Genomic DNA, 17,981 nt, shown 5'->3' with positions numbered 1-17,981 from the left:
TGCACAAATACCAGCCCGAGGAGCACTTAGGTCGCCTGCTGGGGCAGCAGGACTCTTCTGCAGACAAGTCTAGTTGCTCCACATCTGAGTCTCTCTGTTGGCCTGTGCTACGTGACTTTCTCCAAGCTGACTTGACTTTGGGATAATGGAAATCGGGCCTTTCCAATCTTGTAGTAGACCTGCTGCCCGGACAAGATGACAACCTCCAAGTTGTGATGTCCTTTGCTAGAATGAGAGCACTTGTGCGGTTGAGAATCCAGAGTTCCCTGCAGCAATGAGCTGGTGGTCAGCACAAAGCACTCAGGCCCCTGACCCTTGGTTCTTCCTTCCCGGTAATGGTACAAGCAGGCCCCTTCCCAGCAGCCCCATCACCAGAACGGTCACACAGCCGCCTGCCCTGCAGCCCACACCCAGTGTCTACCCAGCACACAGGCCATTCTAGATAACCCTTTCTGACTATGATCTAGGACATGGGTCTGGACTTGTTATCATGTTGTAACCTGTTAAGAGCTCATAGCATTCATTAACTCTTTAAAGTCCCAGGTCGAAGTAGGGTTTTAGAGGGCGACGCAAAGCTTCCATTCTGCCAAGTGGTGCCCTACCTCTACACCCTGATTTCTTTTCTGAAATTAAGAATGCAAAGCCTCCATGTGAAAAGGTGTGAAATCAAGCTCTTTGTTCAAGTTGGCCTGACCACATTAGCATGAGCTCAGTGTCAGTTTGCAAATGTGTAAAATGACCAGTAAGATGTTTGGAGTATGGTTGTGAAGAATATGACAAATTAGACCACTAGGAAATGAAAACCAGATGTGAGTGATTACTACTGAGAATTTAAAGCCAGGAACCATGCTGCTTCCTGTACAGACTGAAGGATGTCCCCAGCCTTGGTGAATTCAGGGGCTATGCACAGGGAGGCAGGCTGTAGCCTTGGTAATGGGCCTTGTGCCTAACTTAGTACTGGAGGTAGGTTGCCAAACCCAGAAGGAACCTCAGAGGCATGTAGTAGCCACTGCCTCACAAAGCATCCCTGATGCCCAAATGTACAAGACTTGAATGTGGGGACATGGTAAGCCCTAGAGGTCAATTTCCTTTCCTTTCACTTTGTAGTTCCTACATCTTACAGCTCCTCCTCTTTAGCCTACGTTAGCCCATGTCCCCAGAAAAGATCATTACATTCATTTGACACTCTGTAGTTACCACTTGGACATATATGAGACTCAGGTTACTGACTGTCCCAAGGTCACACAGACCTGATGCCAAATCCTGCTGTTCCTATCACATTACACTGCCTGGATAAACTTCTTGTGGGGTTGTCGCTCAACCAGGTGTGCTGTGCTCAGTTCTCAAACTGCTTGGTGAGATCTGCTAGTGAGGATCAGAATGAAACTAAATGGCATTAGCTGATTTAAAATCCCAAAATGAAAGTCATAATAGTTTGTCTCCACGGAAGGGGAGGTTGTTCAGGAAGGAAACCTTTTATATTTTATATATGTACTTATTTTACTTAATTCGAAAGTTAAAATATATTTAAATATTCAACAAAATTATTAAAATGAAAAACAAACGTGTTGGGTAGAGTTTTAAGAAAGGGGTGGGAGAAGGGGCCCCATCCAGACCCATCCTGTGAAAAACATGGGAGTGGTTGTCATGCCCCAGATGTCAAAGGACCCATCCATGAGGCCTCCTTCCCACACAGACTGGCCTCAAGAAGGAGTGGGTAGTTAGGCATGTCCACCAAGATCCTCCATTCTGACAACCACAGCTGAGTCGAGATACAGAGAGAAGCTACAGACAAGGGAAGCAGTGGTGGGGTTGGAGGGTGCATTAGTGCCTCTGGCCAACAGGCAAGGGCAGAGCCCTGCCTAGCCCTCTGCTCAGAGAAGGCTGTATTTCATACTGGTACTTACTGCCCCCAGAGGCAGCGTAAAGCAACGAAACATCTCAATCCATCTCAGTCCAACGCAACTCCAGACCCTCGGTGCTGGGTTGAGAGTAGATTGTTGCCATTAGTTTATGCCTTCTCCCAACTTTAGGAAGCCTCATTCTCTGCGTGGTCCAGTGATATCCTAAGTGTCTTTAACTGCTTGGGTCAGGCTGAGAAGCTTCCGGGAGGGGAAGGTACTAGGAACTGAACTTTCTGGGTTCAGGACTTTGCCAGGCAGATCTGGAGGGGAGGAAACACCAGGCAGAGCAAACAGGCTGCAGCGGTAGTTCCAGCGAAACTGAGGCTGAACCTAGGCAACCCCATCCCGAGACGCCTACTAGAGATGTTAGGAGATTGGATGTCCATCTTGGTCACCTATGTAAGTGGTTCCCTAGGGAAAGAAATGGGAGTGTCAAGAGTTGCCACATCTCGGGCTGTGACCCCGAATGGCATCATCTGGCTCAACACATCCGGAGGTTGACGGTCGATTTGGTGGATAAACTAGGTGAGTAGGCCGCAACTCTGCACCAAGCAGGGCTCCGGAGTTGAGTGGTCCTAGGTCGGAGAGTGAGCTTTGGACGGAGTCCCCCCCAGACTAACTCGTGGCCTGGCGTCTGCGTGTCCCAAGTTTGCGATCTAGACCGCTTGAGTCTACTCAGGAACTTGAGCTTTGGTGCTTCGGGATACATGGAGAGATGTTTCCTGGGAGGGAAGAAGGGATCGGGATTAAAGCCGCTCCCCAGGCTTCCCAGAGGAGGCAGAAGCAAGGGGAGGTAGCCGCAGCCCCAGGAAGGTCTCATCCCCTGCCACCGGCATGCATTCCGGCGGGCCCGGCTGCGCGAGGTCTGGGCTTTGGCTGCGACGGATTAGGTCTGATCCGATTAGAGCTTGGGCCCTCGGCTTCGCGCCCTTGCCTGGCGCTGCCAGCGCCCGCCCTACTCTTGTCGGGACCGGGAGACCTCCCCAAGACTCCCCGAACTCAGGGCTGGCGCTGGAACCCTAGAGGCTCCACGCATCCTGGGTTCGGCTCATTGCCACAGCGCGGGCTAGGGCTTCCGCCCCTGCGGCCCTTCGGAGCCCCGCCCCGAGCCTGCGGGTGTCTCGGCCCCCGCCTCCGTCCTCGCCGCGTGGCGGGTGGTTTCCTCGCGGGTGGGGGGTCGTGCCAGCCCTCCACAAGGAGGGCGGCACCGCGCCCCCGCCCTGCAGGTCTCCAGCCAGTGCACCTGTCGGCTAACGCTGTGCGAGGCGCTGTGCGTCTTGCCGCCGCACCACTCCACATCTGTTTGTCTTCGCGTCCCGAGCCGGGGGTCTGTCTGTCCCTCCGGCAGGCGGACCGAGCAGGGCCGGCGTCAGAGCTACGTGCGGCGGGGCGGGCGCGGCGGGCGGGGTGGGGGCGGCGCTGAGCGCGGCAGCCGCGGCGCGGGAGGCGGGGAGGCGCGGAGGCGCGGCGCGCCGGGGACAGCGGCGGACGGCGGCGGCGGCATGCGGCTTCTAGTGCTGCCCATCGTGGGCTGAGACGGCCTCAGCACGGGCAGGAGGCGCGGCGGCCGGCGAGCCGAAGGCGCAGCCAGCCGGGCAGACCGTGGACAGCGGTCAGGGCGCCGCGCCATGGGTCGCGCTGGGGGCCGGGGCCGGGGGCCGCCGCCGCTGCTGTTGCTTCTGGGGGCCACGCTGGTCCTCGTCTCCGGTGCCGCGCCGGGTAGGTACCGACTGCGACCGGGACCCCAGCGGCCCCCGCGTCCCGCACTGAGCCAAGGGTCCTGCTAGCTTCGGGTGCAGGCGGAGTCCGAGAGCTGTGGCCAGGGGGCGGGGCAGCGCCTTGCCTGCGGCTGGAGCGGGGGAAGGGGCGCGCGAGGAGGTGGGGGTCTTGCGGGAGGCCGAATGGTGGGGAGCGGCCCAGGGTGTGCGGACAGATGTGCACGCTGGGGATGGGTAGGGGTGGGGTCCTTGAGGGTGAGACCAAGGCGTGGTACTTGGAGGTGATGGGGGGCGTGAGGATGTGAGTCCAGGGCGGGGCCCTAAGGGTGCGAGTTCAGGGCGGGGCCTGGAGGTGGAATGGAGCACTGGGGTTAATTAAGACTTATTCCGACGTCCGCGTTGGGGGCCGCCTGGTTAGACTGAGGGTCATGTCGAGGGCCGGGCCTCACGCTTGAGGGGCGGGGCCTGAGGGGGGGAACGTTGTGGCGGGTGTATTTCCTAGCTTGGGGGCGGGGTCGGGGCGGGGCTTGGCGGTGGGCGTGGCCTCGGGAAACCTTGAAGCTGCAGCTTAGAGATGGCTGGGATCTAGGAGAGCCAGCCATGGTCGAAGGGGGGCGAGGCCAGAGGCCATCCACACGTGCAGCCCTGATGCCCCGCCCCTCTTCTTCCCGCCCGCAGCGCGTGAGGCGGGCAGCGCCGTCGAGGCCAACGAGCGCGTGAAGAGCGCCCAGGTGTGGGAGCCGCGTGCCAACATCACGCGGGAGAATGCCAGCCCACCATCAGGTGGGGAAGATGCAACGTCGTGGACCGTGCCTGAAGGCGAGCAGGCCGCGGTGGGCCCTGGGGTCGGGCCAGAGGATGTGCTGGAGGCGTCAGCAGCGGTGACAGGCTCCGTCTGGCTGGATGCCGACAGCCCAGGCCTGGGCGGAGTGACTGCAGAAGCGGGCAGTGGAGACACCCAGGCCCTTCCAGCCACGCTCCCGGCTTCAGATGAAGCCCTGGGACAGTCATCCATACCTCCCACCATCCCTGAGGCTACAGAGGCCATCGGACCACCCTCCCCAACCCCTGGCCACAAGCTGAGCTCAGGCCCAGAACTCCCCAAGGAGAACCCCTTGGAGGTTTGGCTGAACCTGGGAGGCAGCACACCTGACCCTCATGGGCCAGAGCCCACGTACCCCATTCAGGGCACCCTGGAGCCCCAACCGGCATCAGATATAATTGACATCGAGTACTTCGAAGGATTGGATGGTGAGGGCCGTGGCACGGACCTGGAGAGCTTCCCGGAGTCGCCAGGAACCTCAGAGCACCACCCAGATAATGGGGGGGAGACCCCTTCTTGGAGCTTGCTTGACTTATATGATGACTTCACCCCCTTTGACGAATCTGATTTCTACCCCACCACATCCTTCTATGACGATTTGGAGGAAGAGGAGGAAGAAGAGGAGGATGACAAGGACGCAATGGGAGGTGGAGACTTAGAAGATGACAATGACTTTCTAGAGCCCAGTGAGAAGCCTGGGATGGGGGCTGGGACAGGCCAGCCCACCAGTCGGTGGCATGCTGTCCCTCCACAGCAGACTCTGGGCATGGTCCCCGGCAGCAGCATTGCCCTCCGGCCAGGCCCTGGAGAGCCAGGCAGGGACCTGGCCCCAAGCGTGAATGGCACTGAGTGCCGCAGCGGGTTTGTGCGGCATAATGGCTCCTGCCGGTCAGTGTGCGACCTCTTCCCAAGTTACTGTCACAATGGCGGCCAGTGCTACCTGGTGGAGAATATAGGGGCCTTCTGCAGGTAAGCGTGTGCACAGTGACTTGTAAAAGAACTCCTGACGAGTGTATATGAGGCAGACTCAGCAAAGGGAAATGTGACAGGCACAACTTCCAAGAGGTTGTGGGTTCCCAGGATTCCCAGGTCAAGAGATGTTCACTTGGGCATCTTTTCAGAATTACTTCTTAAATCTTCTGCTCATCATCTCATCACTAGGAGATGAGAAATTCAGAAACCTTATTCAGAAATAAGGTTTTGTATTCATCTAAGTGTGGTGTCCTTTATCCACTAAACTATAAAGACAAAATGAAGGGGCTTCTCTAAGGGTTTTGGAAAGAGGTCTGTGCTGGCTTGAGGGGGTTTTGTTGGGGAGTTCTGTCTACTAGCAAGAGGAGTAGACCCATAAACCTACTCTGGAGAAAAGATTGCTACGGAGCGCCCTCCCTCTGAGCCTTGTGTGTGTGGCAGGAGGAGGGCCCGTCTCCCTGTGGGGCATAAGTGAGGATGTCAGAATGAGCGCCTCCTCATTGGGAGCTGACCCAGACGGCAGCCGCTCAGATAGGTTAAGTGGAGTGGGGAGTCTTTCTTGGCATAGATGTGGTGAGGTGTCTTAACTTTGGGTATTGGCTTCTTCACTTCTACCTTCCCTTTTGTCTTCCTTGGAATACCCAGTCCAGGATGTTTCAAAGACACAAAGTTCAGTGTCCCTAAGAGACATTGTCTGCAGCCACCATCCCATGCCTCATCAGTACCTACCCGATAGACCGTTCTCACCGCGAGGTAGTTAACCAGCTAGAGAGCCCCCTGGCTTATTTTGGAAGAATCACAAGTCAGGGGTGATCTGGGTATTTTGCTTGTCTCCATTCTTTACAGGCCCTAGAAGTGGAGTAGTACCCTCTGATTCCTCTGGGACTTGTTTCCATTGATCCTTGGAGGAGCATTTCTGTAATCTGGGTGTCTTTCAAGTGTCATTCCTGATGTTTCTTTTTCTTGGTCATTTTGGAAATATGTCAAGAATTCAAATTCTGTAGGTCTTGATGTTCTGAGAGAAGAATAACATAGAAAGCATTGTGCCTTTGTCATTAAAGCTTGAGTTCCAGTTTCTTCCTATGAAGCCATTTCCTATAAATGATCATGATGTTAGGGTCACTTATATAGGATGTGTCCACACCGTTCTGATTGGAGTTGTCCAACCATTGCCAAAAGGAGCAACTATCGCCAAGAAATTATGGCAGCAAGATCTTGCTGGTTGGTTAAGGGTTGCCAGAAATATGGGGGAAGCCTGTGATTTTGCTTGTCGAACTTTAGTTGGGGAGAACTGTAGTGATGAATTCAGCCTGGGAGCTATGGAATCTCTGTGCCAAATCATCATCTTTCATCCTATTGGAGGTCTGAGTGTTCACCTTCAAAGTAAGCTCCCCATCAGAGTATGAAATTTGGAGCCTTTGCTGCCGCTGGGGAGCTGGAAAAGTTCCCCAAACCTACTGGAGCTCTCAGGGGATTCCCAAGTGGAAGAATAAGCGTGTCCTTCTCACTGAGCTGCGTGGCTGTGCCACCATGCGTCCACCATGCCTCTGAAGGGCTTTTCCACAAGCCCATCCCAGTTCCCCTTGCTCATCATCCATCCCAGGATGGCACTTGGGCCTCCCTACCAAAGAGTCCTCCTCCGGCTGAGTACACCCAGGCCGCCTGTGGCTCGGAAACTGTTTTTGCATTCCACTCACAGGAGACTGCTGAGCCCTTAGTTGCAGACTGCAGCATGCCTTTGTCTCTGTCACCCTGACCCACTGCAGAGGAACGATCAGAGCTATGACAGAACTTCCCTGGAACAGTGGGTTAGAGGGATCGGCGATCCTCATCATCCTCATACAGCTTCTCCATGACTGCAGAGGGTCAGTTGAAAAAGAAAGAATTCCCTGTTAGCCATGTCTCCCCACACTGTTCTGGGTGTGGAATAGCCAATTCTTCTTTCTCTTGTCTATTATTCACCCTGAGGTTCATGTCCTCCCTCCTTTGCCTGCCTCTGTATCCTTCCACATCTTTCCTTTTTGAAGCAGCCTGGTTCCCATGGAAACAGCAATGTCATTGGAAGAGCTGGAGCCTGGGAATGTCCCCAAGGGCAGGAGAAAGTCACTCAACAAAAGGACTGAAACCCACCCAGAGGGTTCGTTCTCACTGTGCTTTCATGACAGTTCTCATGGTAATAGGACAGGAAGCTTCATGGGCAGAACTTCGGGGGCTGCAGAGATAGGAGGAGAGTATCCATCCACCTTTGTGTTTGTCCTTGTCTGTCACTTCCCTATTTTTCAGTGTCTGGTTAGCCACACGCACTCGACGGGACTGCCAAGCAACAAGATAGGTTTTCATGGTAGGGCAGATCCCACTACTTTGTACCATAGCTCCTATTCATCTTGTTTTTCATCTTTCATCCAGAGCCTGTCGGGGGAGGAGGGGTGCGGTGGCTGAGAGAACTGTGATTGTGCTCATCGAAGCTGTGAGGTGGGAAACCGGGGTTCCCTTCCCTCCCTGGTCATGTCAGTCATGTAAATGAGCGGTTCGCTCAGTTTCTCAGCGCCCCGGTTGTCTTTATGGCATGGACCTCAAAGCTGCTGGGCCCACTGCATAGGGTGGTTATACAGCATATCCGCTGTAGGTCTGCACAGCGTGGTGGCATCACAGTTCCTCTAGCGGGTCATAGGAACAGCCAGTGAGGTGAGGCCTGGGTCGGGGACAGGCCTGTGCTATGGCCAGGGCTGCCTGCCTTCCCGTCGCCAAGGTCTCACCCTGTCCCCACTGCAGGTGCAACACGCAGGACTACATGTGGCACAAGGGGACGCGCTGTGAGTCCATCATCACCGACTTCCAGGTGATGTGCGTGGCTGTGGGCTCGGCCGCCCTCGTCCTGCTCCTGCTCTTTATGATGACAGTGTTCTTTGCCAAGAAGCTCTATCTGCTCAAGACGGAGAACACCAAGCTGCGTAGGACCAAGTGAGTGCACCTGCCAGCTGACCCCAGCCCCTGCGGCTGTGCCCCGCCATCCCATCCAGGGAGGGGTGACCCGAGCGTGTCCATTCCTACACAGAATGTGCTGGAATTACCGCCGAGGCCAAGGCCCTGGGGCACACTGCAGCCCTCCAGCACCATTCCCCACAGCCCCACCCAGGGACAGAGGGTGCAGCGTGTAGCCACTCCCAGCTCTGGTCCCCATGTAGGTTCCTGTGCTCAGCCCCAACACTCCCACCCCCGCCTGACTCCACCTGCCTCTCAGCTCAGGTCATTGACAGTTGGTGGCCAGTGTGAGGATTTCACTCCCAAGTCAGCGTGAAGTAAGCCCAGGTCCCTGGAATGAGGTGTCACTCAGTAGCAGCCCCTTGTCAGTGAGTAAGGTGTGGCACTGCAGTGCCTTGCGTTTTGAAGCTTGTCAACCCTGGGTCCAGACAGAAGTGCAAGGAACTTAAGGAAATCCTCTTTCCCTTGCCTAAATAGAATTTGGGGGTGAAGGGTCCAAGGCCTAACTTCCTCTGTTGTGGATTGTAAGAGCCACGTAGGGATAGATTCTCATTTCAACTCTTCTCTTAGCAGAGGGGTGACTGCTGTGTGAAAATCAACGTGTTTCACCCTTTCAGCCACGCCTTGAACACTCGAATATGACCTTACACACTGTGAGAGAATCGCTCTAATCACTAAGTAAAGAGCCTTCTTCAGAAGTGTCACAAGTCACAAAAGGAGGAGAGTGGAGTCAGCTTCCTTGGGGCCCAAGACACAATTTATGCGGAACTGTGCCCACCTCCCTTTCAACCTGTTGCCCCATTGATCCCCTCCCCCTGACCTGAGACTCCCTCCAGAGAATGAGACTGAAGGCTTGTCCCTGGGTCCTGGGAAAAGGACAAAACACCATCTGTTGCTCCTTCGCTGGGTAAACTCATGTAGTGCACAGATGCCTGCAGCTCTGCAGCCTTTCAGCTAACGTCGTGGGGCTGGAGGGGCCCCTCCATTGTGCCTGTGCAGTGAGGCGGGGCTGTATCTGTGCACGTGATCACAAGCCAGGACCGTGCCTCCACCAAAGGGGTGTATGGCGGGGGAGGAGAAGAGAAGGTAGGACCCCCCATCCGGACAGCCACTGATGAGGATGGGGGAGAAAAGAGAGCAACTAACTGCCAGGGGAGTGGAGAAGCAGGAGCTGGGACCAGGGACAGGGCCTCGTGCTAGCCCTTCCTCCCTTAGCTGGCTGTGTGCTTAGCACAGAGTGTGGCTCCCGTAGCCCTTGTGCTCAGACGCTGCCTCCCTGTCTCCCTCTGCGCGCCTCGTTCTTCCCCAGGCCTGGTTACTGCTCTGATAATGCTGTCTGCGCCCAGTGCACTCCAGATCCTGCAGCAGTTGATTCATTCAAAGGCAAACAATTTTTTTCACGTATTAACATCTCTGGAATTGGATTGTGTTCTTACAGTCCCTGGCATCTTGCCACCACTGTTGGCCAGATGGCATTCATAATGTAGCTGGGACTGCCTGGCGTGCACGACGTGGTCATGGCTGTTCATATCGTTGTCTGTCAGTTCTTCATCTAACGTCTAAGTGGGCTACTTCGAGCATATATTAAAAACTCCAAGTGATAAGAAAGTATGGGATCATGGTTTAAATGGTAGAAGCTTTTTCTTAGTGGCACAGCGAATCATGGCGTATCTTATTACAGTCCACGGCATTTGATGAAATACAGTACTTGACCCTTAAAGCTTTGTCAGTTTGCCATGGTCATTTCACTGACATTTTCCCTTCTCTCTTCTGTCCTACCCAGCAAATTCCGGACCCCATCTGAACTCCACAATGATAACTTCTCCCTCTCCACCATTGCCGAGGGCTCTCACCCAAATGTAAGGAAACTTTGCGACACTCCCCGTACCTTCTCCCCCCATGCCCGTGCCTTGGCTCACTATGATAACGTTGTCTGTCAGGTAACTCGTCTTCTTCACGTCTCCCCCTCTGCATGCTGAAGCCCCTGCCCATGCCTGTGGTCTGTTTCAGAGTATGGAACCACTCCAGAGCTCTGGAGAGCTGCTTAGGGCAACCAGTCAGGGCGGGGACGTGGGACGGAGGGCCTGATGGTGTGTCACGTCCTTGACAAGCAGGCTTGGAGGTAGTACAGAGATCTCTTTTAGGACGACTCGTGATTTTTAGCTTCGTCTAGACTTTTTAAAGTCTGATTTTTGTCTTTCTATTTTCTGTATCAAGGAGAAAGGCTCTGCTTTCATTGCTATGGAATTTCCTGATGGTCATTGAAGCAAAAGGTGGTTGCTCTTTAGGATGAGTGGAAAAACCTCTGGGGTGGCCAGAAAAAAGTGTCTTTGACACTGTCTGAGGACCCCAAAAACCAGCAGGCTTATATACACTGGTTATGGCGGAGATGAGCAACAAATACTGGAGGAACCTAAGAAATTCTGTTCTTAGGAGATGGGCTCATAAATATCACTTGAAACCCAATAAAAGGTCCCAACAGATCATTTTCTTAAGACCCCAGCCTAGTGTGTTGTCTGGACCAGACTAACCAGTAAAATACTGGGTACTGCACAGAAAAATTTCAGAAATAAAGCAGAAACCACCCAAGCCCCAAATCATGTCATATCCAAGCCACACCATTCTGTAGCATGCAGGCGCCATACCTCAAGGTAAATGCATCGTGACCCACATGAGGGAGCTACACCAAGACTTCGGATGGAAACAGTGGAGCGTAAGAGGGAATTTTGATGGAAGTTCTTTGAAATAGTGAACCATAGAGTATCAGAGCTCATAGGCCAGTGCTGTCCAGCAGAACTTTCTGGGACAGAAAGTGTCCTGTAGACATCTGCACTGCCCCCTACAGCAGCCACTAGCTATGCGCGGCTGTAGAGCCCTCAGCATGTGGCCAGTGCGCTGTATTGACCAGCACAGATGTACATCAGTCTCCTTATTGGCGGGAAGGAGTGGCCCCAGACAGGAGGCAGAGAAGACTAGTAAGTGAGACTTTGGTCACCAAAGCCCGGAAAAGAAAAAAAACGGCTTAGTCGAGGGAGGAGCAAAAGGGGTTAATTGAAATAAGAAATGAAAGAGGTTAGTTCAGGATAATTTTTAAAAGTCTTTAATAGAAACGGTAGAGAAAGAACAGATATCATTTTACTTCGTGTGCACCAAGATATTAACAAGTTCAGGATGGACAGAATAACCAAGGAAACGAGCTGTCCTGTGAACTTTAAGATTGACAGCCACATTAACCAACCCACAAGGATGCGGACACCTGGAGGGCAGGAAGCATCTTGCTCACGTGGGCACACTCCATCCCTGCCCACCCAGGCCCTGCAGGAATATGCGTTTGGTCGGCATTTATGGAATACTAGTGGATGATGGCTGATAGCAGGGTGGCGGTTCCGCAGTCTGATCTGCCATCTCGTATGTATGGCAGCTGCTGTGCCCTGAATGGCGGCTCCTGCAGTCAGGATCTTCATTGTCCACGGAGTACAGGGGCCCTCAGGAAAGTTTCTGACTCGTGTATGTCTGGCACCCCAGGACGGACGCCTTTCTTCCTCACAAGGGAAGGGGAAGGAAGCAGGTCCTCTTGGAGGCCTTGGTTGCACAGGCCAATACAAAGGCTTCCAGTTCTTCTTGGCTGACCCAACTTTGTGGAAAGCAGAGCGTTCATCCGTGAAAGCTACCACTGACCTTGAGTCAGAATATGGCAAGCAGAGGACAGAGTGGGGGTGTTCGGCCACGGTGGACTGTGCCTGAGAAGGGCCGGTGTCTGGGCAGCACTCGGCACCCCACTGGCAGGAGGAGGCTCTGGCAGTCTCTGGCTCCTCTTGGGTCTTGAAGGTCGTTTCCACCTGGCATCCTTCCCTTAGCTTGTGCCCCACGGGCCATCCTGTCCTCTCTGCCAAAGCTCTGAGCTGGTGAGGGGATGAGTCTGCTGCCCGACAGGGATGTACTAGCAGATTTTCTACCTTTATCTCTAATTCTCTCCACCTAGCCCAAAAGTCAGACGTGGGCATATTCAAGATCAGTGGGCACTCGCAGTTAAGACAGTTGGCCACTTTATCATGAAGTGAAACCCTGTTCATTGCGTCAGGCTTACCAGTAGGCGACAGCAGAAAGTGAGATAACCTCCAGGTGAGCTGTGAAACAGCAGCATCCAAGTCAAGCCTGCTCATCCAGTCTTTCCCCATCCCTTTCCCTTCACCCTTCAAATTTCCTTTTTGATATTGGCATCTCCTAAAATTTGGGGGAGTTGTGTTTATCTTAACAGAGGGGTTATTTCTTTACACAAGTAAGGTAGGTGGCGTGGGCCATTTTCCTACTCACTTCCAATCATCTCTGAAAGCTACACTCTAAAAAGATTTCAGATTGGGTCTGTGGTGGGGAAAGGGTCAGTTGCTGGTGTCTGCCCTTCCCCCTGCTGCTCACCAGGCCCCACCGGACTGCTGTGCCACCTTGTAGCTGGTGAGCCAGGGGCCGAGTATGTGGGAGTCCTTTGTGTAGCTGAGCAGCCAGCCTCCGAAAGACCATCAGAAGGAAAGGGAAACGCCTGCTGTGGGGGTTTGCGGGTGTCCCAGGAGGAATGGCCAGTGTGTAGGAGCTGGACACTGTCCAGGCGCACAGCATGAATGAAGTTACCTGAAGTCCTTGGGCAGACTGCCCAAGCACGGAGCCGCCCTGTGGGTTCTCACAGCTGTGCTGTCCGTGGGCTGTCATGGCTGGACGTGTTCTACTAAGATTTGACAGACCTTCCAGGATTTCACTATTACTAGAGCTACTCCATGGTATTCCTTAGTACCCCCCTCCCCCGCCCCATCTACCCCATTTAAATCTTTCTAACATCCAGATCGTTTTTTCCATGTTTGGGTGAAGCACTCACCGTGCATCTCCTCCTGATAGAAGCTTGTGTCTAGACGAGTAGGGGTCCAGGCCTGAGCTCACACTACTCCTGCGCTGAAGGACACCCATGTGGCTGGGGTGGGATGCCGAGAGTGGGGGCGCCCAGTATGCCAGGTGGAGGTCTAGCTCACTGGTGATGAGGGTCTTCCGCCAAACCAAAGACAGATGGACCTTCTGCGGAAGGATTTACAGCCCTACGCTTAGCAGGCACATGTTTCCCAGGAAACACTTCCATTAGGAGAACTCTGTCTTTAAACCAGTCCCTCACCTATTCTCTTTGTTGGCAGTACTTAGTTTGTCTCACAGCATTTTTTGTACACTTGTGTCCCTTATTTTTAGAATATACGTCACCCACCCAATGGCCCAGAGGCAGTTGTCTCATCTGCCCAAATCCCTTGAGCCCTCAAGGGGCCAGGTTTAATCTGAACCCCAACATTCATGGCGTCGCAACTCTGATGCCCAGGCTGTAAGGACTCACTAAATCTACTTTCCTTCACATTATGAGGATGTCCCTGTGCCCCGTGTGCCCCCAGAGAGTGTGTGAGAGGGGGTAAGGGGAGGTTATCTTGAAGAACATGAAGTAACTTTCATCCTTGGAAGAGGAAAGGTGATTATAGGCCGTCCAGTCTCGTTCCAGGTTTTGCTGTGATCCAGGGTCATTAATGGCCCAAGTCTCAAGCCTCTGCGCCCATCATCTTCCCCCAAACAACGCAGGGGTACACAAAATAAAAAGTGCGGTGTAGTTCCATGTCACCCCACTTCCCTTTCCATAAAACCTGTTAGTGTGCGTGTGTGTGTGTGTGTGTGTGTGTGTATATACATATACTTAATATGTCAGGGAGATCTTTCCATCTCAGCACATATAGATTTATGTCATTTTAAAGTTTTTCTTAATCTCTCCAAGCAGTGATATAAGAAAATATAAGGTGCCCTTGGGTACCGTGCACAGCTGCCTTGCCTGAAATCTGCCTCGATTCTGTCTGATGTTCCTTTTCTCTTGTTGTCTCAGTAGAAATGGGGAATATGCGTTGCCTTCTTGTGTGTAAATCACTCCTGAGGTCTTTGAAACTACCGTGTTTCCCCGAAAATAAGATCACGTCTCATACTGTATTTCCCCCCAAATAAGACCAGGTCTTATATTAATTTTTGCTCCAAAAGATGCATTAGGGCGTATTTTCAGGGAATGTCTTATTTTGTCATGTACAACAATCTACATTTATTCAAATACAGTCATGTCATCTTCTGGAACACCATCATAATGTACTAAATGCGTCCGTCTGGCTGACAATCTTAACTGGGGCTTGTTTTTGGGGTAGGTCGTATTTTCGGGGAAACACAGTATTACATCTCTCTGTTCGAGCTGGTCTTCTGGAAGAGGGCTAAGTGAGGCTGGGAGCAGGGGCAGGTGACAGTGATTTCTATGTACACAGCACTTTTAACACTGCAGTGTCCTGTATAAGCCTGGTGCCTTTCCTCACTTTTCCAACTCGTCAGTCCCCTGACCTCGTGCTGTTGGGGATCAAATTCAGTAGCAGGCAGCGTGGACAAGAGCTCGGCTGTTCTATGGAGAATGCCCGGCCCTTCGGCATGATGATCACCTTAAACTTTGGAAGGGGTTAAAGCAAGAAGGGTCTGGGCTAGCTGGTCACATGGGGACATTCTCTGGTCTTCTTGCCACCCATGAACCTGCCTGGGTGGTTACACAACCTCTCTGATCAGCAGAGTTCCAAGCATTGACAGTAGCCATTTGGGGCACCTGAGAAAGAATGGAGGCCCCTGAATCTCACTGGGTATCATCCCCTCAGGTGGTCCTAAAAGAAAATTGTGGGAAGGCAGGAATTTCTGGAAGAGTTCTCCTCAGAATGTGGGATTGGAGAACTGTATACTGGGGCAGGTTTCCTGAAAACATTAACAGGCAAATGCATCTCAGGTTCAGGAGCTTGTCAGAGGGCTGCAGGCAACATACATGTAGGCAGGAGGGCACGGTACACATCAGACACGGGTGGTGAACCAGCAACACGAATCACATCTTTTGCACAGAATGGCAGCCCATGGAAGCACCAGACTCATCCCATCTGGACTCAGATTGAGGGGACACCTTGCAAGTTAGCATCTATGGTAGATAAGCTTCTGAGGGTAAGAGGCTCACGTGTCTCTGGGCTCCTTTCAGAGGACGTATATCTGCCGTGTGGAGAGGGGCCCTAACTCTGGCAGGGGCAGCTCTGCGGCTGACCACAGTCCTGGGCGCTCCCCACTGTCTGCACTGACATGCCAGCTTCCCTGACCAAGACCTTTTAGTGAGAGCAGAACTCAACAGGCTGGAGGGTCCTGGGAAGAGGGACCAGGCTGGCCAATCCAAGTCCTGAGAGGTGAGACTTTAGAGGGACCAGGCCAAGTATTAAAAGGGACTGTTTCTCCCCAATCTCTGTCAAAGGGAAAACCTTGGACTGGCTTCCATTAAAGATATTTGTGGTCCGGTCAACTGTCAAGCTTTCAACTATATCTGGCCAGTGTCTCTGAGGATGACTTTTCAGAAAAGTAGCTGCTAATGGGTCATTTTGGTTCATTCAAGTCCTGGAGCTTCTTCCTTTTTTCAGTTCTGTGTCATTCAGCCAGAGGGAAAAGCCTGAGCTTGTTATTTGATCCCTCTCCACCAATGTCTCCTTCCTGTCCCTCCCTCACCTTTCTTCCTCTTTCAGGATGATCCTAGTGCTCCCCACAAAATCCAAGAAGTTCTCAAGTCCTGCCTGAAAGAGGAGGAGTCATTTAACATCCAGAACTCCATGTCGCCCAAACTCGAGGGTGGCAAAGGTGACCAGGCTGATTTGGAGGTGAACTGTCTTCAGAATAACTTAACCTAAAGCTGAGCAAGAAGAGAGGAAGAGGGGGGCGGGGGTGGGGGCTGGAAGAACCATTACTCCTCTTGTACAGTCTATTTCTTGTAACCATTTGTTAAGCTCTTTTCCTTTTCTGATCTCATGGCATGCTTTGATGTATTTTGTACAGGAGGGGAAAAACACAAAATAAGCAAAGAACCTAAACAGAATTGTATTCATTGGATCGTTGGTCTGTGCTGTCTGTACATTGCTTCTGCTGCTGTGATTTCTAAACCTATGCTGTTATTCAACTGACTTTGTTTTTGTACTTTGATCCACCTTTTTTTGAAATACCAGTACAAAACAAAGTTCTTGAAATAAAACTTTTTAAAAAGCCATTTTCCTAATGTCATTGTGTCCACTCCCTACCTACTCTTGTCAGTTTGAGTTGAATTCTTTCCTTCATTGAAGATATATATTTATATATGTTTTAAATCCCAGAAATTATCTACGTATTAGGTTGGGAACCCATAACAAAATGACATAGACTAAGTGGCTTAAACATCAGAAATCTTTTTCTCACAGTAGTGGAGGCTGGAAGTCCAAGATCAAGGTGCCAGCAGAGTTGGTTTCTGACAAGGCCTCTCTTTCCATCTTGTAAACAGATATCTTATTGCTATAGCCTTTTCTCTGTGTGTGTATGTGGAAAGAAAGAGAGATCTCTGGTGTCTCTTCCTCTTCTGATAAGGACACCAGTCCTATTGGATTAGGGCCCTACCTGATGACCTCATTTAATCTTATAGGCCCTTATCTCCAATACAGTCACGTTAAGGGTTAGGGCCTCACCATACAACTTTTGGGGGGGATACAGTTGAGTTTATAACATTCTGTAGCAGCTACTATTAAGGATACTCTTTCCTTCTTTCATAAATATTTATTAAGCACCTATCCAGCCAGGTGCTATGCTAGATGCCAAGAACTCTAGTTGCATAAGATAGACCCTAACCTCAACAAATTAATTGTACTTGAGAAACAGACTTATAAAAAATATAATGCAGGGCCGGCCCAGTGGCATAGGCGGTTAGAGCTCCATACTTCTAACTTTAAAGACTGCCGGTTCGATTCCCACGTGGGCCAGTGGGCTCTCAACCACAAGGTTGCCAGTTCAACTCCTCAAGTCCCACAAGGGATGGTGGGCTCGGCCCCCGCACAACTAAGATTGAACACGGCACCTTGAGCTGAGCTGCCGCTGAGCTCCCAGATGGCTCAGTTGGTTGGAGCGCATCCTCTCAACCACAAGGTTGCTGGTTCGACTCCCACAAGGGATGGTGGGCTGCACCTCCTGCAACTAGAAAACGGCAACTGGACCTGGAGCTGAGCTGTGCCCCACAACTAAGACTGAAAGGACAACAACTTGACTTGGAAAAAAAGTCCTAGAAGTACATACTGTTTCCCAGTAAAGTCCTGTCCCCCTTCCCCAATAGAAGCTAAAAAAAAAAAAATTATAAAAGAAAATAATGCAGATGTCAGTATTATAGTAGAGATATATGCAAAGCTGTGGAAGTTGGACTTATGAGTTCAGGAAGGTTCAAGGAGAGATGTAAATTGGACTTTGAAAGATGAGGAGACATTTTCAGGATGATGCAGGAGAGCGGACATTCAAGGCAGAATGGAGAATACTCAGGAAGATCAGGCTATATGACTAGAAATTGTGAGACAAAGGGACCCTAGGTGATAAGAATGGAAAGAGGAATTTAGGACATTGTGAAGGGCCCTGAGTGCCATTAAACACAGGGCTGAGGCAAGGTCAGATTTGTTTTCTAAGAAGATACCTCTGGAGACAGCAGTGATGGCAGACAGAACAGGGATTGTAGCAATC

General features: G+C 52.0%; 1 protein-coding gene across 2 annotated transcripts; it reads left to right on the top strand.

The window, feature by feature from the left end:
- Positions 1 to 3,354: 3,354 nt before the first annotated feature.
- Positions 3,355 to 16,500, top strand: CSPG5 (chondroitin sulfate proteoglycan 5). Of its 2 annotated transcripts, none has more exons than XM_081072763.1 (5): positions 3,355 to 3,623; positions 4,301 to 5,414; positions 8,190 to 8,378; positions 10,183 to 10,339; positions 15,986 to 16,500. In XM_081072763.1, exons 1-5 carry the CDS (start codon positions 3,533 to 3,535, stop codon positions 16,145 to 16,147), a joined length of 1,713 nt encoding a protein of 570 aa, XP_080928889.1. In that variant the 5' UTR covers positions 3,355 to 3,532; the 3' UTR covers positions 16,148 to 16,500. The 2 variants fall into 2 exon arrangements, with proteins under 2 accessions (XP_080928889.1, XP_080928890.1); XM_081072764.1 differs by having other exon boundaries at positions 3,369 to 3,623; positions 10,183 to 10,258.
- Positions 16,501 to 17,981: the final 1,481 nt, after the last annotated feature.

The sequence above is a fragment of the Rhinolophus hipposideros genome, assembly GCF_964194185.1.
Source record: "Rhinolophus hipposideros genome assembly, chromosome: 14".
Taxonomy (NCBI): Eukaryota; Metazoa; Chordata; class Mammalia; order Chiroptera; family Rhinolophidae; genus Rhinolophus; species Rhinolophus hipposideros.
This window is presented reverse-complemented; position numbering and strand designations above follow the sequence as displayed.

Coding starts and splice junctions, on each gene's coding strand:
- CSPG5 (XM_081072763.1), top strand. CDS start 3,533: ATGGGTCGCGCTGGGGGCCGGGGCCGGGGGCCGCCGCCGCTGCTGTTG. Junction 5,415..8,189: donor AATATAGGGGCCTTCTGCAG/GTAAGCGTGTGC, acceptor TCCCCACTGCAG/GTGCAACACGCAGGACTACA. Junction 10,340..15,985: donor ATGATAACGTTGTCTGTCAG/GTAACTCGTCTT, acceptor TTCCTCTTTCAG/GATGATCCTAGTGCTCCCCA.